A 25,404-nucleotide genomic window follows, 5' to 3' on the forward strand; every position below is an offset into this window, starting at 1 on the left:
AATCACTTTAGCGACACACGGTCTTATTGCTAGGTGGATGTTTGACAGTACATTTCAGAATTAATATAACATTAAAAAAAAATCCTTGCCCTTCGTTCGTTGCTCCTATACTTTGAGTTTGGAAGCTTCAGTTTATATGAAGAATAACTTTATACATTAATTGAACTCATAATTGACGGGAGCTTAAAGGATGGATATAATCTTGTTGTGCAGGAAAGGTATGCTTAAAAAAAACATGCTTTTATAAGTCCTTTGCCAGGTCTTACCTACTTATTCTCAAGTGTGTTAAGTTAAGCATTTCAGTCGGTCTTCTTACATCAACACCACTCATATATGTTTCTTGCTGTGAAGAGGTCCACGGCCACACTGTTTCTCTGGTGGCCACCAGACTGCTGCAGTTCTTCTTCTGCAGTATGTCCAGGCAGCAGCCAGAGCAGGAAGCAGCAAGGACTTGGGCACAGCGTCTGCCGCGGTTCGAGAGTTGAAGAAACAGGCAATACTCGGCTCCAGCCCAAGTCACACACTGGTACAGATCAATCTACCTTCTAAAGTTACAGGGGTTTAGCTCCAGGTTATGTTAACAGTCAGATGGGCAAAACCTCCTCTTCCAATTAGGAAGCCAGAAAGATTAAACTTTTGAGATCCATCCTAAAAGGCAAAAGGTGTTTTCAGTGGCTTCCTTCCATAATAAAGATTCAGAGGTTGGCTTAGTGCATATCCCACGTGTTTAGCAGGGCAAAGGCAGAAGTATCAACATTACTGTATAGAAGTGGTTTTCCTGGCAGTTTTTCCTATGTTCCAGCTGTTTTGCCTGCACAGTCTTAGGTAAGCTGGCTAAAAACATTATTTGTTTCAAGACCAAGAGCGCAAACAATGAAGATGTGAATTTACGCAGTCTATATGTGTAACGAAATGCCTCCTTGGCATGGTTACCCCCTGACCTTTTGCTTTTTGTTGATGCCAGTTATGATTGAAAGTGTGCTGGGACCCTGCTAACCAGGCCCCAGCACCAGTGTTCTTTCCTTAAACTGTACCCTTGTTCCCACAGTTGGCACAGCCCTGGCACACAGATAGGTCCCTTGTAAATGGTACCCCTGGTACCCAGGGCCCTGTTGCTAGAGAAGGTCTCTAAGGGCTGCAGCATGTCTTATGCCACCCTGGGGAACCCTCACTCCCACATGCACACTGCCCCACAGCTTGTGTGTGCTGGTGGGGAGAAATTGATTAAGTCGACATGGTACTCCCCTCAGAGTGCCATGCCCACCTCTCACTGCCTGTGGCATAGGTAAGTCACCCCTCTAGAAGGCCTTACAACCCTAAGGCAGGGTGCACTATACCACAGGTGAGGGCATATGTGCATGAGCACTATGCCCCTACAGTGTCTAAGCAAAACCTTAGATATTGTAAGTGCAGGGTAGCCATAAACAGTATATGGTCTGGGAGTTTGTCATACACGAACTCCACAGTTCCATAATGGCTACACTGAAATCTAGGAAGTTTGATATCAAACTTCTCAGCACAATAAATGCACACTAATGCCAGTGTGGGATTTATTGTAAAATGCACCCAGAGGGCATCTTAGAGATGCCCCCTGAATACCAGTCCAACTCCTAGTGCTAGGCCGACCAGTTTCTGCCAGCCTGCCACAACCAGACGAGTTTCTGGCCACATGGGGAGAGTGCCTTTGTCACACTGTGGCCAGGAACAAAGCCTGTACTGGGTGGAGATGCTTCTCACCTCCCCCTGCAGGAACTGTAACACCTGGCAGTGAGCCTCAAAGGCTCATGCCTTTTGTTACAGCACCCCAGGGCATCCCAGCTAGTGGAGATGCCCGCCCCTCCGGGCTCTGCCCCCACTTTTGGCGGCAAGGCTGGAGGAGATAATGAGAAAAGCAAGGAGGAGTCACCCACCAGTCAGGACAGCCCCTAAGGTGTCCTGAGCTGAGGTGACCCCTACCTTTACAAATCCTCCATCTTGAGATTGGAGGATTCCCCCAATAGGATTAGGGATGTGCCCCCCTCCCCTCAGGAAGGAGGCACAAAGAGGGTGTAGCCACCCTCCAGGACAGTAGCCATTGGCTGCTGCCCTCCTGACCTAAACACACCCCTAAATCTAGTATTTAGAGGCGACCCAGAACCCAGGAAATCAGATTCCTGCAACCTACAACAAGAAGAAGGACTGCTGACCTGAAAGCCCCGCAGAGATGACGGAGACAACTGACTTGGCCCCAGCCCTACCGGCCTGTCTCCAGACTCAAAGAACCTGCACAGCAACATATCCGACAAGGACCAACGACCTCTGAAGCCTCAGAAAACTGCCCTGAACCGAAGGACCAAGAAACTCCAGAGAACAGCAGCTCTGTTCAATAACAGCAACAACTTTGCAACTTTTTAGCAACTTCCAAAGAACTGTCCTTTCCCGCCGGAAGCGTGAGACTTCTCACTCTGCACCTGACGCCTCCAGCTCGAACTCCAGAGAACTAACACCGCAGAGAGGGCTCCCAGGCGACTACGATGACGTGAGTACCCTGAGTCGACCTCCCTGCAACCCTACAGCGACGCCTGGAGAAAGGATCCAGAGGCTCCCACTGACCGCGACTGCTTAGTAACAAGGAACCCAACACCTGGACTTAGCACTGCACCCGCAGCCCCCAGGACCGAGAGAAACCACCTTCTAGTGCAGGAGTGACCAGCAGGCGGCCCTCTTCCTAGCCCAGTCGATGGCTGGCCTGAGAAGCCCCCCTGTGCCCTGCCTGCATCGCCTAAGTGATCCCAGGGTCCCTCCATTGCTTTTAATAGCAAATCCGCCACCTACTTTGCATACTGCACCCAGCCGCCCCTGTGCTGCTGAGGGTGTGTTTTGTGTGCCTGTTTGTGTCCGCCCCCCTCCCCACCCCCAGTACTCTACAAAACCCCCCTGGTCTGCTCCCCGAGGACGCAGGTACTTACCTGGTAGCAGACTGGAATCAGAGCACCCCTGTTCTTCATAGGTGACTACGTGTTTTGGGCCCTCCTTTGACCTCTGCACCTGACCGGCCCTGTTGCTGGTGCGGTGACTTTGGGGTTGCCTTTAACCCCCAACGGTGGGCTGCCTATGCCTATGCCTAGGAGACTGACTGTGTAAGTGCTTTACTTACCTGAGAAACCTAACCAAACTTACTTCCCCCAGGAACTGTTGATTTTTGCACTGTGTCCTCTTTTAAAATAGCTTATTGCCATTTTAATTAAAACTGTGTGTACTACTGCTTTGAATCAAAGTTCCATATTTACCTGTGTGGAGTACCTTGCATTTTATGTGCTTACCTCAAATCTTGAACCTTGTGGTTCAAAATAAATTAAGAAAATATATTTTCTATATAAAAACTATTGGCCTGGAGTTAAGTCTTTGAGTGTGTGTTCCTCATTTATTACCTGTGTGTGTACAACAAAGGCTTAACACTACCCTCTGATACGCCTACTGCTTGACCACACTAACACAAAATAGAGCATTGGTATTATCTAGTTTTGCCACTATCAACCTCTAAGGGGAACCCTTGGACTCTGTGCACACTATCTCTCACTTTGAGATAGTGTATAGAGAGCCAGCTTCCTACAATCCCACACTTGTATCAGTGTGCATTTATTGTGCTGAGAAGTTTGATACCAACTTCCCAGATTTCAGTGTAGCCATTATGGAACTACGGAGTTCGTGTTTGACAAACTCCCAGACCATATACTCTTTACCGCTACTCTGCACTTACAATGTCTAAGGTTTTGCTTAGACATTGTAGGGGCATAGTGCTCATGCACGTATGCCCTCACCTGTGGTATAGTGCACCCTTCCTTAGGGTTGTAAGGCCTGCTAGAGGGGTGACTTACCTATGCCACAGGCAGTGAGAGGTGGGCATGGCACTCTGAGGGGAGTGCCAAGTCGACTTAGTCATTTTCTCCCCACCAGCACACACAAGCTGTGAGGCAGTGTGCATGTGCTGAGTGAGGGGTCCCCAGGATAGCATACGACTTGCTGCAGCTCTTAGAGACCTTCCCTGGTAACAGGGCCCTTGGTACCAGGGGTACCATTTACAAGGGACTTATCTGTGTGCCAGGGCTGTATCAATTGTGGGAATAAAGGTACAGTTTAGGGAAAGAACACTGGTGCTGGGACTTAGTTAGCAGGGTCCCAGCACACTTTCAGTCATAACTGTCATCAACAAAAGACAAAAAGTCAAGGGGTAACCATGCCAAGGAAGGTATTTCCTTACACATGCCCTTTGATGGCTCACGTCTCTTCGGAGACAAATCTGACTCGACCTTGGAGAGATTCATAGATGCCCGGGCTACTGCTCAGTCTCTCGATCTTTCCTCTGCCCCTCGCCCCCCACAGTCTGCTTTTTGCCCCTTTCGTGGGCATGGAAGGGGCTCCCTGTCGCGTCCTCCACCCAGCCACATGCTGCCCACGCTGTTCAGCCTCTGCGTGGCCATGGTACAGGGAACCAGAGGTTTGCCAGTCCACCTCTGCCCCTGCTGCAACCTCCAAACCCTCATAGTCCGTCCCCTCACTCCCGTCCAGTTGGTGGCAGGATTCACCATGACCTGCCCCACTGGGAAAACTTCACCATAGACAGGTGGCTTTTGCAGATAGTTCGAAAGGGCTACTCCCTCCCTTTCGAATCTGCTCCACCATCTATGCCACCATCCTTCAGTCACTTTCCAGAGGATCAGTTGGCGCTTCTCCACCAGGAAGTTGCAACTCTCTTGGCCAAGGGAGCTATAGAAAAAGTCCCTGTGCCAGAAGTAGGTCGTGGTTTTTATTCCCGCTACTTTCTGATACCAAAGAAGGTTTACGTCCTATCCTAGACCTTCAGGACCTAAACTACTTCCTCAAGAAGGAGAAATTCAAAATGCTCACCCTGGCTCAGGTTCTGTCTGCCTTGGACCCAGGAGACTGGATGGTAGCATTGGACTTGCAGGACGCTTATTTCCACATCCTCATCCTGCCTGCCCACAGACTTTACCTACGATTCGTGGTAGGTCACAAGCAGTTTCAGTTTACCGTGCTCCCCTTTGGCCTTACCAGCGCCCCTCGGGTGTCCACGAAAGTGATAGCAGTGGTTGCAGCTCATCTGTGCATGTTAGGGGCCTCAGTCTTCCCCTGCCTCGACAACTGGCTGTTGTAGGCAGACTCACCCCAGAAAGTCGTCTCCCACCTCCAGACTACGGCAAACCTCCTGCTCAAGCTGGGGTTCACTATAAACGTGCTGAAGTCACACCTGACTCCCTCTCAGATGCTCCCTTTTATTGGAACGGTTCTGAACACAATGCAGTTTTGGGCTTATCCTCCTGAAAAGCGAGTCCAAGATATTCAGGCTATGATACAGATCTTTCAGCCTCGGTCTTGGGTTTCGGTGAGACTGACTCTGAGGCTGCTGGGCCTCCTGCATCCTGCTAGTAACACATGCCAGATGGCATATGCGGGCTCTGCAGTGAGACCTGAAGTTCCAGTGGGCACAGCATCAGGGGAATCTCTCCGACATGGTCCAGATCTCGGAGTGGACTGCGAAAGACCTGCAGTGGTGGCTTTCGAATCTGCATTGGGTCCATGGCAGATCCCTCTCCCTTCCCCAACCAGATTTCTCTATAGTGACAGATGCATCACTTCTGGGTTGGGGCAGCCACATGGGGGAGGCGGAGATCAGAGGACTCTGGTTTCTGGCAGAGTCTGGGCTCCATATCAATCTTCTGGAGCTCCGGGTGATCAGGCTCGCGTTGAAAGCATTCCTTCCCTCTCTCAAAGGGAAAGTGGTGCATGTGTTCACGGACAATACTACCGCCATGTGGTACTGCAACAAACAGGGCGGAGTAGGGTCCTGGACCATTTGTCAGGAGGCACTATGCCTCTGGACATGGCTGGTACATCAAGACATTACCCTGATGGTTCAACATCTGGCTGGCTCCCTCAACGCCAAAGCGGACAAACTCAGCCGTCTATGCACAGCCGATCACGAATTGTCGCCTCCATCCGGGGGTAGAGCAAGGTCTCTTTCGGCAGTGGGGAGAGACTTGGTTAGATCTGTTCGCCTCCACAGAGAACGCGCAATGTCAGCTGTTTTGTGCATTGGAGTTTCCAAGGCGGCACTTGCTCGGAGATGCTTTTCCTTTCGAGTGGAACTCCGGCCTGCTTTCCGCCTATACCTCTTCTGCCCAGAGTTCTCAAGAAAATCAGGAACGACCAGGCCCAAGTCATCTTGGTGGCTCTGGACTGGGCACGGAGGGTATGGTATCCAGAGCTATTGAGCATGTCCATCGATCCTCCACTCAGACTTCCTCTTCGGGCGGATCTTCTGTCACAGCAACAGGGGACGGTTCTTCACCCGAACCTGTCCAACCTCTGCCTTCATGCGTGGAGATTGAGCAGCGACCATTGACAGCTTTTGCCCTTTCACCCGAAGTCTGCAATGATATCTTGACAGCCAGGCGTCTTTCAACCAAAACTGTATACGCTTGTCGTTGGAATAAATTTATGGCATGGTATACTAACAAATCTGTTGATCCCCCTTTCTGCCCCTTTGTCCGAGGTTCTTCTGTTCATTCGTTCTTTGGCCCAGTAGGGGTCTGCTTTGGGCACCCTTAAAGGGTATTTATCTGCCATTTCAGCTTTTCTTAGGCTACCTGATGAGCTCTCAATCTTTAAATCTCCTATTGTGAGTAGATTCCTAAAGGGACTCACCCATTTATTTCCTCCCACTCCATTTATCACGCCTCAGTGGGACCTCAATCTTGTACTTATTTATTTGATGTGTACTCCCTTTGAGACAATGCATAATTGTCCCTTATGGCTCCTCGCCTTCAAAACTGTCTTTCTTGTTGCAATCACCTCTGCACGCAGGGTGAGTGAGCTCCAGGCCCTTTCCTCTAAGCCTTCATACTTGTCTGTGCACCCTGACAAAGTTGTGTTGCGCACTAAGGCTTCTTTCCTTCCTAAGGTGGTTACACCTTTCATGTAGGACAGTCCATCACTCTGCCTACTTTCTACACACCCCCCACATCCTTCCCATGAGGAGAGACTCCACCATCTGGACCCAAAAAGAGCATTGGCGTTCTACCTCAATCAAACTAAAGATTTCCTCTTCGTTGGGTATGTGGGTGCGAAAAAAGGGAAGGCGATGCAAAAGTGTAACATCTCTCGATGGGTGCTTCTTTGCATCAAAATGTGCTCCGCTCTGGCCAAGAAGCAACCTCTTGAGGGCTTGTGTGCTCATTCCACCAGAGCAACTGCTGCTCCCACTGTGTTAGCACGTGGAGTTCCTGTCCTGGATATCTGCCAGACAGCTATGTGGGCGTCCCTGCACACGTTTGCTAAGCACTACTGACCATACAGTCAGGTCCGTCGGGATGGCTACTTTGGTCGCTCGGTCCTGCAGGACTTCCTAGTATGATCTTGGCTTGCAGCCCACCACCGAGGATGGCAGTGCTTGGGTATCTATTCTAAGGTAAGGAATCTGCAACTAGAAGTCTCAACCAGATGTACAAGTTACTTACCTTCGGTAACAAAATATCTGGTAGAGACATATTCTGGTTGCAGATTCCTTACCGCCCACCCATCCTCCCCACTTGCGAACTGATTTCTAGGGACAGGGATTCCCCCTTTCAGATCCTTAGCTCTGGCGCACCAATCTCAGTGTTCTTAGCGGCTCTGCGCTTTGACGTCGAAAGTCGTTAAAAGAAACTGATGTCACTGCGCGAGTGCGGCGTCTATGTACTAGTCCTGACGTCATCACGGCGACTACGACACCAACGACGCTTGCGGAGTCGACCGACGCCACCTACCGACGTGCAAGGGTATTGCTTGAAGAAAAATCTCCGGATCCAGTCTGACGCCTGGGGGAAATTCTAAGGTAAGGAATCTGCAACTAGAATATGTCTCTACCAGATGTTTCATTACCAAAGGTTAGTAACTTGTACATCAATTACTTGTAGCCACCTTGGCCTGGTCTGGATAGGTAAGATGGTTTAAAAATAACTTAAGAAGAAACAAGTTCACCATTCTTATGATTGACCAGATATCAGCAGTATACTAGTGGTGATCCAAAGGAAGACAAAGCACGCATGTTTGACCCCATAGTCAATATATTCTTTCAAAGTATGAATGCAGGCTTAACTTGATCAACCAACATGCCACAATTGGAACAATCACAGTTTCAACCATTGGTACAGTGATGTAGTTGGTGTAAATGCCCTTCATTTTTCTTCATGCATAGTATTATAAATACTGCCATCTGCTGTAAGGGCAACTCCTTTCAGTGAGACTATGTGTAGGAAGTTGCCTCTGTATGCACTATTTCAAAGTAAGAAATAGCATGCACAGAGTCCAAGAGTTCCCCTTAGAGGTAAGATAGTGGCAAAAAGAGATCATTCTAATGCTCTATTTTGTGGTAGTGTGGTTGAGCAGTAGGCTTATCAGAGGGTAGTGTTAAGCATTTGTTGTACACACACAGGCAATAAATGAGGAACACACTCAAAAGACAATTCCAGGCCAATAGGTTTTTATATAGAAAAATATATTTTCTTAGTTTATTTTAAGAACCACAGGTTCAAGATTTACAAACATTACTTTAAATGAAAGGTATTTCACTCGGGTATCTTAGGAACTTTGAATCATCACAATAGCATGTACAGTTTTGGTAGAAATGGCAATAAGCTATTTTAAAATTGGATACAGTGCAAAATTCAACAGTTCCTGGGGGAGGTAAGTATTTGTTAGTTTTTCAGGTAAGTAAAGCACTTACAGGGTTCAAAGTTGGGTCCAATGTAGCCCACCGTTGGGGGTTCAGGGCAACCCCAAAGTTACCACCCCAGCAGCTCAGGGCCGGTCAGGTGCAGAGGTCAAAGTGGTGCCCAAAACACATAGGCTTCAATGGAGAAGGGGGTGCCCTGGTTCCAGTCTGCCAGCAGGTAAGTACCCGCAACTTCAGAGGGCAGACTAGGGGGGTTTTGTAGGGCACCGGAGGGGACATAAGTCAACACAAAAAGTACACCCTCAGCAGCACAGGGGCGGCCAGGTGCAGAGTGCAAACAGGCGTCGGGTTTGCAATAGGTTTCAATGGGAGACCCAGGGGTCTCTTGAGCGATGCAGGCAGGCAAGGGGGGGCTCCTCGGGGTAGCCACCACCTGGGCAAGGGAGAGGGCCTCCTGGGGGTCGCTCCTGCACTGGAGGTCGGATCCTTCCGGTCCTGGGGGCTGCAGGTGCAGTGTGTTTACCAGGCGTTGGGTCCTTTGAAGCAGGCAGTTGCGGTCAGGGAGAGCCTCTGGATTCCCTCTGCAGGCGTTGCTGTGGGTGCTCAGAGGGGTCAACTCTGGCTACTCACGGGCTCACAGTCGCCGGGGAGTCCTCCCTGTAGTGTTGGTTTTCCGCAGGTCAAGCCGGGGGCGTCGGGTGCAGAGTGGAAAGTCTCACGCTTCCGGCGGGAAACGTGTGGTCTTTAAAAGTTGCTTCTTTGTTGCAAAGTTGCAGTCTTTGTGGAACAGGGCCGCTGTCCTCGGGAGTTCTTGGTCCTTTTAGATGCCGGGTAGTCCTCTGAGGCTTCAGAGGTCGCTGGACCCTGGGGGACGCGTCGCTGTTGCAGTTTTTCTTGAAGTGGGGAGACAGGCCGGTAGGGCTGGGACCAAAGCAGTTGGTGTTTCCGTCTTCTCTGCAGGGGTTCAGGTCAGCAGTCCTTCTTCGTCTTCAGATTGCAGGAATTTCTCTTGCTTGGTTCTGGGGGCCCCTAAATACTCAATTTAGCGGTGTGTTTAGGTCTGGGAGGTTAGTAACCAATGGCTACTGGCCCTGAGGGTGGCTACACCCTCTTTGTGCCTCCTCCCTGAGTGGAGGGGGGACACATCCCTAATCCTATTGGGAGAATCCTCCATCTGCAAGATGGAGGATTTCTACAAGTCAGAGTCACCTCAGCTCAGGACACCTTAGGGGTTGTCCTGACTGGCCAGTGACTCCTCCTTGTTTTTCTCATTATCTCCTCCGGCCTTGCCGCCAAAAGTGGGGCCGCCAAAGTGGGGCATCCCAGCGCCACTAGCTGGGTTGCCCTGTGGCGCTGTAACAAAGGGGGTGAGCCTTTGAGGCTCACCGCCAGGTGTTACAGTTCCTGCAGGGGGAGGTGAGAAGCACCTCCACCCAGTACAGGCTTTGTTACTAGCCACAGAGTGACAAAGGCACTCTCCCCATGTGGCCAGTAACATGTCTGGTGTGGGCAGGCTGGCAAAACTAGTCAGCCCACACTGGAAGTCGGGTATGTTTTCAGGGGGCATCTCTAAGATGCCCTCTGGGTGTATTTCACAATAAAATGTACACTGGCATCAGTATGCATTTATTGTGCTGAGAAGTTTGATACCAAACTTCCCAGTTTTCAGTGTAGCCATTATGGTGCTGTGGAGTTCGTATATGACAGACTCCCAGACCATATACTCTTATGGCTACCCTGCACTTACAATGTCTAAGGTTTTGCTTAGACACTGTAGCGGCATAGTGCTCATGCACCTATGCCCTCACCTGTGGTATAGTGCACCCTGCCTTAGGGCTGTAAGGCCTGCTAGAGGGGTGACTTATCTATGCCATAGGCAGTGTGAGGTTGGCATGGCACCCTGAGGGGAGTGCCATGTCGACTTAGTCATTTTCTCCCCACCAGCACACGCAAGCTGGCAAGCAGTGTGTCTGTGCTGAGTGAGGGGTCCCCAGGGTGGCATAAGACATGCTGCAGCCCTTAGAGATCTTCCCTGGCATCAGGGCTCTTGGTACCAGGGGTACCAGTTATAAGGGGCTTACCTGGATGCCAGGGTGTGCCAATTGTGGAGACAAAGGTACAGTTTTAGGGAAAGAACACTGGTGCGGGGGCCTGGTTAGCAGGCCTCAGCACGCTTTCAAATCATAACTTGGCATCAGCAAAGGCAAAAAGTCAGGGGGTAACCATGCCAAGGGGGCATTTCCTTACACAACCCCCCACCCCCCCAAACAAAAGAGGATGAGACTAACCTTTCCCAAGAGAGCCTTTATTGTGGAAGAACCTGGAAAGGCCATCTGCATTGGCATGGGCAGTCCCAGGTCTGTGTTCCACTATAAAGTCCATTCCCTGTAGGGAGATGGACCACCTCAACAGTTTTGGATTTTCACCTTTCATTTGCATTAGCCATCTGAGAGGTATGTGGTCAGTTTGAACTACAAAGTGAGTACCAAAGAGGTATGGTCTCAGCTTCTTCAGGGACCAAACCACAGCAAAGGCCTCCCTCTCAATGGCACTCCAACGCTGCTCCCTGTGGAGTAACCTCCTGCTAATGAAAGCAACAGGCTGGTCAAGGCCATCATCATTTGTTTGGGACAAAACTGCCCCTATCCCATGTTCAGAGGCATCAGTCTGCACAATGAACTGCGTGGAGTAATCTGGAGCTTTTAGAACTGGTGCTGTGTACATAGCTTGTTTCAGGGTGTCAGAGGCCTGTTGGCATTCTATAGTCCAGTTTACCTTCTTAGGCATTTTCTTGGAGGTGAGTTCTGTGAGGGGTGTCACTATTGATCCATATCCCTTCACAACCCTCCTGTAGTAGCCAGTCAAGCCAAGGAATGCCCAGAATAGTCTGGATCTTGGGCTGGAGTGGCTGAACTTGGCCTCCACCTACAAGGTGTCACAAGTAAACCACAGTTCCCTGCCCTATCTGACATTTGGATGCCTTGATAGAGAGGCCTGCTGCTTGCAGGGCCTTCAAAACCTTCTTCAGGTGGACCAGGTGATCCTGCCAGCTGGAACTAAAGACAGCAATATCGTCAAGATAAGCTGCACTAAAGGACTCCAAGCCAGCAAGGACTTGATTCACCAACCTTTGCAAGGTGGCAGGGGCATTGTTTAAGCCAAAGGGCATAACAGTAAACTGATAATGCCCATCAGGTGTGGAGAATGCTGTCTTTTCTTTTGCTCCTGGTGCCATTTTGATTTGCCAGTACCCTGCTGTCAAGTCAAAGGGAAGTATCTGGCAGCACCTAGTTTGTCAATCAATTCATCTGCCCTTGGAATGGGATGGGCATCTGTCTTAGTGACAGAATCAAGTCCTCTGTAGTCCACACAAAACCTCATCTCTCTCTTACCATCCTTGGTGTGAGGTTTGGGGACTAAGACCACTGGGCTAGCCCAGGGGCTATCTGAGTGCTCAATGACTCCCAATTCCAGCATCTTATGGACTTCCACTTTGATGCTTTCCTTAACTTAGTCAGACTGTCTGAGAATTTTGTTTTTGACAGGCATGCTGTCTCCCGTGTCCACATCATGGGTACACAGGTGTGTCTGGCCAGGGGTTAGGGAAAAGAGCTCAGCAAACTGTTGTAAGACTTTCCTACAGTCAGATTGCTGTTGGCCAGATAGGGTGTCTGAATAGATCACTCCATCTACTGAGCCATCTTTAGGGTCAGTGGAGAGGAGATCAGGGAGAGGTTCACTCTCAGCTTCCTGGTCCTCATCTGTCACCATCAACAGATTCACATCTACCCTGTCATGAAAGAGTTTGAGGTGGTTCACATGGATCACCCTTTTGGGGGTCCTGCTAGTGCCTAGGTCTACCAGGTAGGTGACCTGACTCTTTCTTTCTAGCACTGGGCAAGGGCCACTCCATCTGCCCTGAAGTGCCCTGGGAGCCACAGGCCCCAGAGCCCAGACTTTCTGCCCTGGCTGAAACTCAACCATAGCAGGCTTTTGGTCATACCACATCTTCTGGAGTTGTTGGCTGGCCTCAAGGTTTTTCCATGTACTCTGCCATCCTGGAACGCAGGCCTAGTACATAGTCCACTATATCTTGCTTAGGCTCATGAAGAGGTCTCTCCCAGCCTTCTTTTACAAGAGCTAGTGGTCCCCTGACAGGATGGCCAAACAGAAGTTCAAAGGGGGAAAACCCTACTCCCTTCTGAGGCACCTCTCTGTAGGCGAAAAGCAGACATGGCAAGAGGACATCCCATCTCCTTTTGAGCTTTTCAGGGAGCCGCATGATCATGCCTTTCAATGTCTTGTTAAATCTTTCTACAAGACCATTGGTTTGTGGATGGTATGGTGTGGTGAATTTGTACGTCACCCCACACTCATTCCACATGTGTTTCAGGTATGCTGACATGAAGTTGGTACCCCTGTCAGACACCACCTCCTTAGAAAATCCCACTCTGTTAAAGATACCTATGAGTGCTTTAGCTACTACAGGGGCAGTAGTGGACCGAAGGGGAATTGCTTCAGGGTACCTAGTGGCATGATCCACTACCACTAGGATATACTGGTTCCCTGAGTCTGTGGGAGGTTCAAGTGGACCCACTATGTCCACACCCACTCTTTCAAAGGGGACCCCCACCACTGGAAGTGGAATGAGGGGGGCCTTTGGATGTCCACCTGTCTTACCACTGGCTTGACAGGTGGCACAGGAGACACAAAACTCCTTTACTTTCTGGGACATGTTGGGCCAATAGAAATGGTTGACTAACCTCTCCCAAGTCTTGGTTTGTCCCAAATGTCCAGCAAGTGGGATATCATGAGCTAAGGTCAGAATGAATTTCCTAAACTCCTGAGGCATTACCACTCTCCTAGTGGCACCAGGTTTGGGATCTCTTGCCTCAGTGTAGAGGAGTCCATCTTCCCAATAGACTCTATGGGGGTCATTCTGACCCTGGCGGTCCAAGACCGCCAGGGTCACGAATGACGGAAGCACCGCCAACAGGCTGGCGGTGCTTCCAAGCCCATTCTGACCGCGGCGGTAAAGCCGCGGTCAGAAAACCGGGGCCGGCGGTTTCCCGCCGTTTTTGCCCTAGCTGGGCGAACCCGCCGTGGCAGCATGGGGATTCTGACCCCTTTACCGCCAGCCTGTTTCTGGCGGTTTTCACCGCCAGGAAGAGGCTGGCGGTAACGGGTGTCCTGGGGCCCATGGGGGCCCCTGCACTGCCCATGCCACTGGCATGGGCAGTGCAGGGGCCCCTAACAGGGCCCCATGAAGCTTTTCACTGTCTGCCTAGCAGACAGTGAAAAGCACGACGGGTGCAACTGCACCCGTCGCACGCCCGCAACACCGCCGGCTCCGTTTGGAGCCGGCTTCTGTGTTGCAGGCATCCTTCCCGCTGGGCCGGCGGGCGGGAAGGTTGGAATGCCGGCAGTGCTATTTTGGCTGCGTGGCGGCCAAATGGCGGTTCGTATGTGTTCCAGTGATTTTTCCTTTGGTGTCTTCAGCAGCTTGCTGCCTAAGGCCTTCAAGAGAGGGACATGTTTCTTGCCCCTTACACAACTGTTCCCTTATGGGTCCCCCTGGGCCTAAGAGTTCAACCTGATAAGGTTCCAACTCCATGGGCTCAGTTCCCTCAGAGGGCAGAACTTTTTCCTGGGAAAAGAGGTTTCCTTTCTTTTGTTGTGTTGAAACTGGTTCACCAGTCTTCTTTCCTTTCCTCTTGGAGTGTTGGGACATTATTCCAGGCTCCAACACCACTTTTTCACCCTGAGCTTTGCACTGTGCCCTTGTCTTGACACACAACAGTTCAAGGATACCCAGCATGGCTGCATGGGTTTTGAGTTCTACCTCAGCCCATGCTGAGGACTCCAGGTCATTTCCAAACAAACAGTCTACAGGGATATTTGAGGAGACTACTGCCTGTTTCAGGCCATTGACCCCTCCCCATTCTAAAGTTACCATAGCCATGGGATGTACTTTAGTCTGATTGTCAGCGTTGGTGACTGGATAAGTTTGTCCAGTCAGATATTATCCTGGGGAAACCAGTTTCTCTGTCACCATGGTGACACTGGCACCTGTATCCCTCAGGCCTTCTACACTAGTCCCATTAATTAAAAGTTGCTGCCTGTATTTTTGCATATTAGGGGGCCAGGCAGCCAGTGTGGCTAAGTCCACCCCACCCTCAGAAACTAATGTAGCTTCAGTGTGAACCCTGATTTGCTCTGGGCACACTGTTGATCCCACCTGGAGACTGGCTATTCCAGTGCTAACTGGAGTAGAGTTTGAAGTGGAACCTTTCTTGGGACAGGCCTTGTCTCCAGTTTGGTGTCCCTGCTGATACACCAGGCCTTCTTGGGATCAAAGTTTTTACCCTTGTACCCAAAATTGGATTATGAAGAGGTTTTGGACCCTCCTTCCTGAGCAGGTTTTTGGGGCCCTGTAGAAGACTCTTTACTTTTACCCTTGGATGTCTCAACACTCTTTCCCTGGGGAGCCATTGTGACCCCTTTCTTTTGGTCACCCCCTGTGGAAGTCTTGGTCACCGTAATCTTGACCCAGTGGTCCGCATTCTTTCCCAATTCTTGGGGAGAAATTGGTCCTAGGTCTACCAGATGCTGATGCAGTTTATCATTGAAACAATTACTTAACAGGTGTTCTTTCATAAACAGATTGTATAGCCCATCATAATCATTTACACCACTGCCATTAATCCAACCATCCAGTGTTTTGACTGAGAAGTCAACAAAATCAACCCAGGTCTGGCTCGAGGATTTTTGAGCCCCCCTGAACCTAATCCTGTACTCCTCAGTTGAGAATCCAAAGCCCTCAATCCGGGTAGCCTTCATGAGGTCATAGGATTCTGCATCTTTTCCAGAGAGTGTGAGGAGTCTATCCCTACACTTTCCAGTGAACATTTCCCAAAGGAGAGCACCCCAGTGAGATCTGTTTACTTTTCTGGTTGCACAAACCCTCTCAAAAGCTGTGAACCATTTGGTGATGTCATCACCATATTCATATTTAGTTACAATCCCTTTGGGGATTTTTAGCATGTCAGGAGAATCTCTGACCCTATTTAAATTGCTGCCACTATTGATGGGACCTAAGCCCATCTCTTGTCTTTCCCTTTCTACAGCTAGGATTTGTCTTTCCAAAGCCAATCTTTTGGACATCCTGGCTAGCAGGAGGTCATGTTCATTGAGGCTGCCCTCAATGCTTCCAGAGTTGCTGGACTCTCCTGTGAGAGAAGCAGCATCTCTGACTATCACTTGTGGAGTCAGGGTTGGAGAAACCCTGGTCTCCCTATCTAGGACTGGAGGTGGGAGTTCCTCCTAATCACTAGTGTCCCCCTCTGTGAGGCCATCATCAGAGGGGTTGTTTTTAGCAAACTCTGCTAAAAGCTCCTGGAGCTGTACTTTGGTAGGGTTTGAACCAGTTTTTATCTTTTTGATTCTGCAGAGAGACCTTAACTCTTGACATCCTAAGATGCAGGTAAGGGGTGAGGTTGAGTCCCATCACTATCTCTTCTGTTGTAGACATTTTGGGGGTCATTCTGACCCTGGCGGTAAATACCGCCATGGCGGAGGTTGGCGGTAGCACCGCCAACAGGCTGGCGGTGCTCCGCCGGGCATTCTGACCGCGGCGGTACAGCTGCGGCCAGAAGCGGAAAGCCGGCGGTGTACTGCCGACTTTCCGCTGCCCATGGGAATCCGCCATGGCGGCGCAGCTTGCTGCGCCGCCATGGGGATTCTGACACCCCATACCGCCATCCTGTTCCTGGCAGTTCGCCCGCCCGTCCAATGTAGCCCACCGTTGGGGGTTCAGGGCAACCCCAAAGTTACCACACCAGCAGCTCAGGGCCGGTCAGGTGCAGAGGTCAAAGTGGTGCCCAAAACACATAGGCTTCAATGGAGAAGGGGGTGCCCTGGTTCCAGTCTGCCAGCAGGTAAGTACCCGCAACTTCAGAGGGCAGACTAGGGGGGTTTTGTAGGGCACCGGGGGGGACATAAGTCAGCACAAAAAGTACACCCTCAGCAGCACAGGGGCGGCCAGGTGCAGAGTGCAAACAGGCGTCGGGTTTGCAATAGGTTTCAATGGGAGACCCAGGGGTCTCTTGAGCGATGCAGGCAGGCAAGGGGGGGCTTCTCGGGGAAGCCACCACCTGGACAAGGGAGAGGGCCACCTGGGGGTCGCTCCTGCACTGGAGGTCGGATCCTTCAGGTCCTGGGGGCTGCGGGTGCAGTGTGTTTACCAGGCGTCGGGCTCTTTGAAGCAAGCAGTCGTGGTCAGGGGGAGCCTCTGGATTCCCTCTGCAGGCGTTGCTGTGGGGGCTCAGAGGGGTCAACTCTGGCTACTCACGGGCTCGCAGTCGCCGGGGAGTCCTCCCTGTAGTGTTGGTTTTCCGCAGGTCGAGCCGGGGGCGTCTGGTGCAGAGTGGAAAGTCTCACGCTTCCGGCGGGAAACGTGTGGTCTTTAAAAGTTGCTTCTTTGTTGCAAAGTTGCAGTCTTTGTGGAACAGGGCCGCTGTCCTCGGGAGTTCTTGGTCCTTTTAGATGCAGGGAAGTCCTCTGAGGCTTCAGAGGTCGCTGGACCCTGGGGGACGCGTCGCTGTTGCAGTTTTTCTTGAAGTGGGGAGACAGGCCGGTAGGGCTGGGGCCAAAGCAGTTGGTGTCTCCATCTTCCCTGCAGGGCTTCAGGTCAGCAGTCCTTCTTTGTCTTCAGGTTGCAGGAATCTCTCTTGCTTGGTTCTGAGGGCCCCTAAATACTCAATTTAGGGGTGTGTTTAGGTCTGGGAGGTTAGTAGCCAATGGCTACTAGCCCTGAGGATTGCTACACCCTCTTTGTGCCTCCTCCCTGAGGGGAGGGGGGCACATCCCGAAACCTAACGGGGGAATCCTCCATCTGCAAGCTGGAGGATTTCTACAAGTCAGAGTCACCTCAGCTCAGGACACCTTAGGGGCTGTCCTGACTGGCCAGTGACTCCTCCTTGTTTTTCTCATTATTTCCTCTGGCCTTGCCGCCAAAAGTGGGGCCGTGGCCGGAGGGGGCGGGCATCTCGACTAGCTGGGATGCCCTGTGGCGCTGTAACAAAGGGGGTGAGCCTTTGAGGCTCACCGCCAGGTGTTACAGTTCCTGCAGGGGGAGGTGAGAAGCACCTCCACCCAGTACAGGCTTTGTTACTAGCCACAGAGTGACAAAGGCACTCTCCCCATGTGGCCAGCAACATGTCTGGTGTGTGGCAGGCTGGCAAAACTAGTCAGCCCACACTGGAAGTCGGGTATGTTTTCAGGGGGCATCTCTAAGATGCCCTCTGGGTGTATTTCACAATAAAATGTACACTGGCATCAGTGTGCATTTATTGTGCTGAGAAGTTTGATACCTAACTTCCCAGTTTTCAGTGTAGCCATTATGGTGCTGTGGAGTTCGTGTATGACCGACTCCCAGACCATATACTCTTATGGATACCCTGCACTTACAATGTCTAAGGTTTTGCTTAGACACTGTAGGGGCATAGTGCTCATGCACCTATGACCTCACCTGTGGTATAGTACACCCTGCCTTAGGACTGTAAGGCCTGCTAGAGGGGTGACTTATCTATGCCATAGGCAGTGTGTGGTTGGCATGGCACCCTGAGGGGAGTGCCATGTCGACTTAGTCATTTTCTCCCCACCAGCACACACAAGCTGGCAAGCAGTGTGTCTGTGCTGAGTGAGGGGTCCCTAGGGTGGCATAAGACATGCTGCAGCCCTTAGAGACCTTCCCTGGCATCAGGGCCCTTGGTACCAGGGGTACCAGTTACAAGGGGCTTACCTGGATGCCAGGGTGTGCCAATTGTGGAGACAAAGGTACAGGTTTAGGGAAAGAACACTGGTGCTGGGGCCTGGTTAGCAGGCCTCAGCACACTTTCAAATCATAACTTGGCATCAGCAAAGGCAAAAAGTCAGGGGGTAACCATGCCAAGGAGGCATTTCCTTACACTATGCCGTTTCCGATTTGTGGCTACTAGCAAACACTCACCTTCTTCCCCTAAGCAACTGTCGTGTGTTTTAAAGATATCCCTGTTAAATCCATTCCGTGCTTTATTGGCTCATTTATGACAAATTGACCCATTTCTCATGTCCTTTGAATACTCTTTACATCCACATAACTCCCTGATGCTGAGAATGCAGTGCTAGCTAGCTACATAAAATGAATGTCATTTAATTGCATATTTCTTCCTGAAGGCATAGTTTCTGCTGGTGTTTACAGTGGGGTGCCCATATTTTGTATTTTGATTGTTATAACTAGTGATCAAATATAATTTGTTAGGAGGTGAGATGTCAGTTGGTTTCTTTACCAGGAATTCCTGCTGTTCTGCTAGACTCATTATGTATGTGGGGTTTTGTTTAGATTAAGAACCTCATTATGAGTTTGGTAGTCCCACCGCAGGACTGCTAAACTTGTGGGGAGGACGCCCCCCAAGCATATTACAATAAAAGTGCTACTATATTGGCCTTGGCTCCCTAAAGGGGGCAAAGACCAATATCAAAGCACTCCAGCACCGTCGAAATGAGCACTGCCTGCAAAGCAGACAGTGTGCATTGTGACAGTGCTGGGCAGTACAGAGGTCACCCTTTGGCACCCGGCACTGGCTTTTCGCCAGCCTACTCATGGCAGGGACCCTGCAATGAGAAGGCTATTGGAAATCCGAGCTGTACTCAGCCAGGCTGTGCTGAATTCAGCGCTGCTCTGGCTGAGTACAATTCAGACTGCCGTAACCACGTCGGGAACCATGTTCCTGACGGGGACATCGCTCTTCAGACGGGTCTGCCCGCCAAGGTTGTAATATGGAGGTCGAACTGCCTGGAGTGCGGCAGTCCGAATGTCACCACAAGTGTGGCGGTCCTCAGACCGCCACACTCGTAATCAGTGCCTTAAGATCTGGAATACATATGAAAAGATTTTTTTAAAGTGCCTTTCAAAATTATTTGTAAAATTCTAATTCACAGCATCGATCTTTTTACCTAAATCCACGTTTCCTAACCTTTGCAACAATTGCTTATCAATGGGGCTTAACAAGTGCTGTAATGTTTAGATTCATACAAATTTGTTCTGGAATTTGTTATATCTCAGAAACATTCTTTAAGCAAATATTAGATTTTTTTTTATCCATAGTTCATAGTTACTGACAAATCTTCTTTTATCTATCTTTACCCCACATTTGTATTTTGCTAATCAATAACCACTCAAAAAATTGATAAAATATTAAGATTTACCCAAACGTATGCATCGCTTCCTCCTGATGTTAGGCCACTCAAACTTTCCTTATGTAAATGATCAACATTGTTTTTACACTTTCAAATCTCATAGAGATGAATTAGATATCAGTTTTTCATTTGCTAAACAGACACACACCTATAAACAGTGATCCCAGAAACCCATTTTGATTTTTTGTCTTCTTTTTAGCAATCCTATTTCTTGCATTTGTTGCACTTTATTCAGTCAAATGTATGTATTTCTTTAATTCTAAAAATGCCAAACATAGATATGTTGGATTCTGCGGTGATCCCCATATACAGTATATGTGCTTAGCAAACAGCGGTCTTATTTTAACCTGGCATCTAAGTTGAAACAGTCCTTCATTTACTTTAATTGCCTAGTGTTAATGGAATATGGCCATCAACTTTATTTTAGCTATATCATCTGAGGTAAGATATTTTCTAAGCTTACCAATCCCCTCAAGAACCTTGCTTTGTGGCGTCTGCTTTAAATGTCAGTTAATTTGGTTGACAGAGCAGAAATATATTTTTCCTTTCCTCATCCTAATTCTCTCTGTTTCTGTTTCAGGGATGTAAATGAAAGAAACACAGTTAAAGGGTAAGTACTTTGTGTATTGCTTTACCTTTCCATTTGTCTAGTACTTCAACATTTAACTAAACTCCCCTTTCTCCCTGTTTATAGATTCAGAAAATTTAATATCTTGGGAACAAACACAAAAGTAATGAATATGGAAGAATCAACGAATGGAAGCTTAGCAGCAGAGTTCAGGCATCTGGTAAGGAACAAACTTTGTTGATATGACATGACATTAGAATAGAGAGCTATAAAGATAAACAGTATTGGCACCTTTTTTTACAAGAAACAGGAAGAAATTAGTTTGAAGAGTCTCTTCACACTAAACAGGGTACTTGGTGTATGTCTCCAGTGAGCATACACCAGCCCTGATTGCAGAGAAATGTTAAAGGGATACATCAGAAGCACTTTAAACTGCTAAGTGTCATTCAGTTAGAGATAGGGCATGTTTTTTTGGTAGCAGGAAAGAATGTACACCAATAGAGCATTTCAATAACCTAGCTTCACAAGAGAATAGTGGAGGATTGCAAATATAAGAATAAATTAGCTGACAGTTATACATTCCTTAAAAATAATTAAAAGATCAGTTCGACATTACTGGGGACTGTTTTGATATTATAAAAACCTATTTCCTGGTAGACTGTCTTAAGGTTTAAAGAGTCATTTGTTTAAATGTATGATCTTGCTTCAGAATGTCCCTGAGACATTTTAGAATAAAAACCTTACAACCTTTGGCATTTCAAAAAACAGACAGGCTCTCAGAAGAATTCCTCATATTTGCTCCTGTTCCATTACTAAACTTGTGGATCTGGGGCTGAACCATCTCTGTTATGTTCTTGACTCGCCATACACAATATGTGTCTCTACCATTCTCATGGAACTTTTCTTGCCACTTTGATCCACGAAAAAAGAAGGTGAGATTGCTCAACATGTGTGAAAACTTTGACTCCTATGTTAGAGCAAAAGTCCTCTGCATACCTTTGACAGTGTGCCACTATGCCTTTGAATGTTTTCCATTCTGTACATTTTTTTTGAACCATCTTTTTTAGCATATGTCACATACATTTTGCAGCGGTTTTGCCAGCTCTTGCCAGCCGGACACATTTCTCAATGGGAATAAATTTGCCAACATAATCTATGATATCATAATGTGCCATTTCTGTGGGTGTAGGAGTTACATGCTCGCAAGATGTTAAGGAATAAAGAGCAGAGAACAAAACTAAACAGTAAGCCACACTCTCAGTCGTCATGTACAGGGTATCCCTTCATGGTGGGAGAGGCCCAGCCATCCTAAGATACTTGAGCCCCCATTCACAATCCCCTTGTGTATTAGCATGTATCGCCTCTTGGAGTAGATCCCACAACACAGCTTTTCACCATGGTCCCCCAACCCATCTATGAGGTGAAAATCATTCCCTGATGGGAAGGAATCCCCACTATACTTGGTCAACATGATGTATTTTCTTACACCGCAACCTTCAGTGGGTGCCTTCAGTACATCTAATAGCTCTTCCCAGTCCGTTGCTATAGGCCTCTTCTCGCCTCAATGCTATCGCCTCTGCCCTAAACCACTTAAGCGACTCTGCACTCCAACGCTTCACCGCAGGCAATGCCACGGCCTTCTAATGCATGTCTATCAGTCTGCGGGTCATTAGCATTGCCAAGTCTATGAACTGCGTGGTTGCACCTCCATCCATTTCTTTCTGTGTAATCCAAGCAGGCAACTGAGCAAATATAGCGTGAAAGTTAGTGGTACCGATGAGGGACGTGAGTTTGTTCGTAACTACCAGCCACAGATTGTTAGCCGTTGGACAGTTCCAGAACATGTGCTAGATTTTCCTCGAGCTCCATACAGCGCGGGCATTCCATTGAAGAGAAGAGGGTTGTTCTGGGACTCAACACTGTACTCAAGTTACATTTTATTACCAATATATATTTGGTTAATTTCAATAGGAGGATGCAGATTTTCTTTGCTGCTGCCCCAACTTGATGAATTACCTTGTAGCCACCTTGATCTGGCCAGGTGGGTTAGAGCATCTCCAGTTGTCCATTTCCTTAATGTTAATTGCCTTATTTAATTACATAGCTGTTTTTCCTGCCACTATTTGTGTTTATGGCCTCTATGTGTTTGCAAATGTTATGTTTATTTTAAGTAGTAATTTTAGGTTTACCCTAAAAAGTACTTTGGATGCATATAAGCAATATACTTATTCTATCCAGTATAGACTGAGAGTGGACCTTGTGTCTATGCATTTTCATGAGTTGATGCCTTTCTTGTCTGTCTTAGTTTCCTGCTTCTGATTCTGTGGCTTTCCACCATATTCTTGTGTTTGTCGTTCCCAACAAACATTTCAGTCTTTTGTATTTTTACTGGAAGAATTCTATCCATAAGCTGCTTACCTCAGGACCGTGCATTGCAGTACATGAGGGATTATTTTCTCTCCGTTTCCTTCTACTCTATCTCCTTTCACATCCATATTCTTTCTTTTAAAGAATTACTTACCTGCCCCCCTAAACCTCCTGCTCTGACTGCTCCTCCATTCTCAGTAAATGCCAAAGTTTATGCAGCCAGTTAGTGTGTTCTGACCTCCTAAGTGAGACAAGGGCTTGGTGCAGGTTTGACTCAGACAACCCACAGTCTCTTCCATGTTCAAATGACAGCTATTCTTTGGCAGCCAGTACGCTGCCAGCTGAAGAAGCAGTTGTCATGCAGGACCGGAATGAAGTCAGGAAATAGATGATTAGTGGCATTGGCAATGGAAACATTGTTAAGTCTCTCTTGCCCTGTATCTTGTTCTTGAGTGTAGACCCTAGGCCCTATGTTTCCGCTGAAGAGAGGGAACCTTCCATATGTGTGTCCACAATTACCTGTCCATGAAACACCAGTGATTTTCAGTTTCTGCCCTGCTCCGTTCTACCATAGAATGGGTGAGCTGCCTGATAATACTGGATAATGATAGGAACTTCAAGTTCCCCCTCGGTTACAGGTCGGTAAATCTTGTTTTGGTGCTTGCATGTGTTCCTTCCTCCCACACACATCTGTTTGGTTTCATTTGTATAGTCTTTAATGTTTTGGGGATATGGGTTGCAGTGGAAGCGTCTTAAACAGAAACAGGATTTTAGGCAAAGTGTTAATTTATAAAAAAGCAATTTGTGCTAACAAGGACAGTTTGCATTGCTGCTATATAGGTCTTGTTTCAGCTGTTGAGGTAGCAAACGATAATTAGAGCAGTTGTGACAATTTGTAAGCCCGGGTATCCAATGGAGGTCTCCTCCCAAGTTGTTGGTTATTGGGCATAAAGATGTTGTTGTTAAAACGGTGAGACTGTGAGATTTAAAAATTTCAATTTCTGAAGGTAATTTAAAATCAGGGATAGTTCAAAGCATTGGGTGCCTCTTTCAGGGTGGGCATAGAGTGTAAAGTCTAGCCCCCACTGTTGCATCGTCAACCTAGAGGCTTATGGTATAGGTTTCCCAATCAAAAACAACCTCAGAAATAAATGGGTTGTCCCTAACTTGTTGTGCCAGAGGGTCCATGTAGAGAGCAAAGAGGAGAGACGAGAAGATAGTGGAAAACCCTGGGTCTTTCCCCTCGTATGGTGAAGGATATAGAGCAAGGACAATTTACCTGTACCATTGCTCTTGGAGAGCTATATCTGCATAATATCCACTGGCAAAACCTGCTGCCAAGTACTAATGAGATGGGGGCAATCAACCCTGTCAGTTCGAAAGAGTAGAGCCTCACTCTTGGTTCTGTGCATCTTGTTTCTAAGATATATTATACATTTAGGGGGTCATTCAGTGAAATACGCGACGGGTGCAGTAGCACCCGTCGCACCTTCCCACTCCGCCGGCTCGATTACGAGCCGGCTTCATCGTGGGAAGGTTGTTTTCCCCTGGGCTGGCGGGCGGCCTTTCGGCGGCCGCCCGCCAGCCCAGGGGAAAACTTGGAATACCCTCCGCGGTCTCTGGACCGCGGAGCGGTATTTCTGCCGCGCAACATTAGCGGGCGGCCTCCGCCGCCCGTCAATGTTGGAATGGGGGCCTTAGTTATTTCTTACTTGAGTCCCAGGATCACAGTGTCTCTGCACACGACTTTGCTATGCCTCACTTTGTTTGGTAGATATTGTCAGGGTGGAGCCTCAATATTATTTCAGATGTGTGTGGTTTAGCCTTGGCTCTGTACAGTTCATCACAGGGATTTGTGTACCTCCACCTTGCAATGCATAACCAGACCTGTGACTCATGGGGACCCTGCTGTCCGGTGACATCTAATATGCAACTTCAGAGTGCCACCAGGAGCTCGACGTATACCAAGTTTTATTTGGGACTATGCACTATCCTGTTGAAGCAGTGGGCAAGCAGGAGGATACATTTGTGCTTTGGTAGGGCCTTGCTCCATTGTGTCTCTGCAGCTCTTGCTCATGGTGTCTCTGCCCTATTTGTAGCGACTACTGGTGCAGGACATCCAGATCCAGGACCGCCATCAAGGTATTGAGGTTCAGCTTGTAATGGGAGGCATGTGGGGAGCCTTATCCTTGTTTGCTAATCGGGGTAAGCATGGGGAACATTGCAGCCTCCAGCACCTACGTCCCAGGTTGGGGAGGGTCTGTTAGTGGACACCAATGGCAGGCATTATGGTGCACAAGGGATCTAATGCCGTCAGCGAAAGCCATCCAGTCCATTCTCCAGGCCTCTTTGGATCATTAACGCTCTCCAGATTTTCACAGTTGCCGTCTTGATTAGGCACAGTCTTAAGCCAGCCATGCCAGGAGCTCCTAAAAGTTGGAGGCATCCACACTCCGCTCACATTTACTTCTTGGCACCCATGGTAGCACTCATGAGGGCCCCCACACAGCTTGCAGCC

General features: G+C 48.8%; 1 protein-coding gene across 8 annotated transcripts in view; it reads left to right on the top strand.

Moving 5' to 3' along the window:
- STAT1 (signal transducer and activator of transcription 1) overlaps window positions 1–25,404 on the top strand; it is a 533,280-nt gene that overhangs the window by 258,843 nt on the left and 249,033 nt on the right. For all 8 annotated transcript variants that reach the window (XM_069225879.1, XM_069225877.1, XM_069225884.1 and 5 more), the window contains 2 exons: window positions 20,532–20,561; window positions 20,646–20,739. In XM_069225879.1, coding sequence (XP_069081980.1) covers window positions 20,532–20,561; window positions 20,646–20,739 — 124 coding nt within the window. The remainder of the gene's footprint in view (window positions 1–20,531; window positions 20,562–20,645; window positions 20,740–25,404) is intronic.

This window comes from Pleurodeles waltl, chromosome 3_1 (assembly GCF_031143425.1).
Source record: "Pleurodeles waltl isolate 20211129_DDA chromosome 3_1, aPleWal1.hap1.20221129, whole genome shotgun sequence".
NCBI lineage: Eukaryota > Metazoa > Chordata > Amphibia > Caudata > Salamandridae > Pleurodeles > Pleurodeles waltl.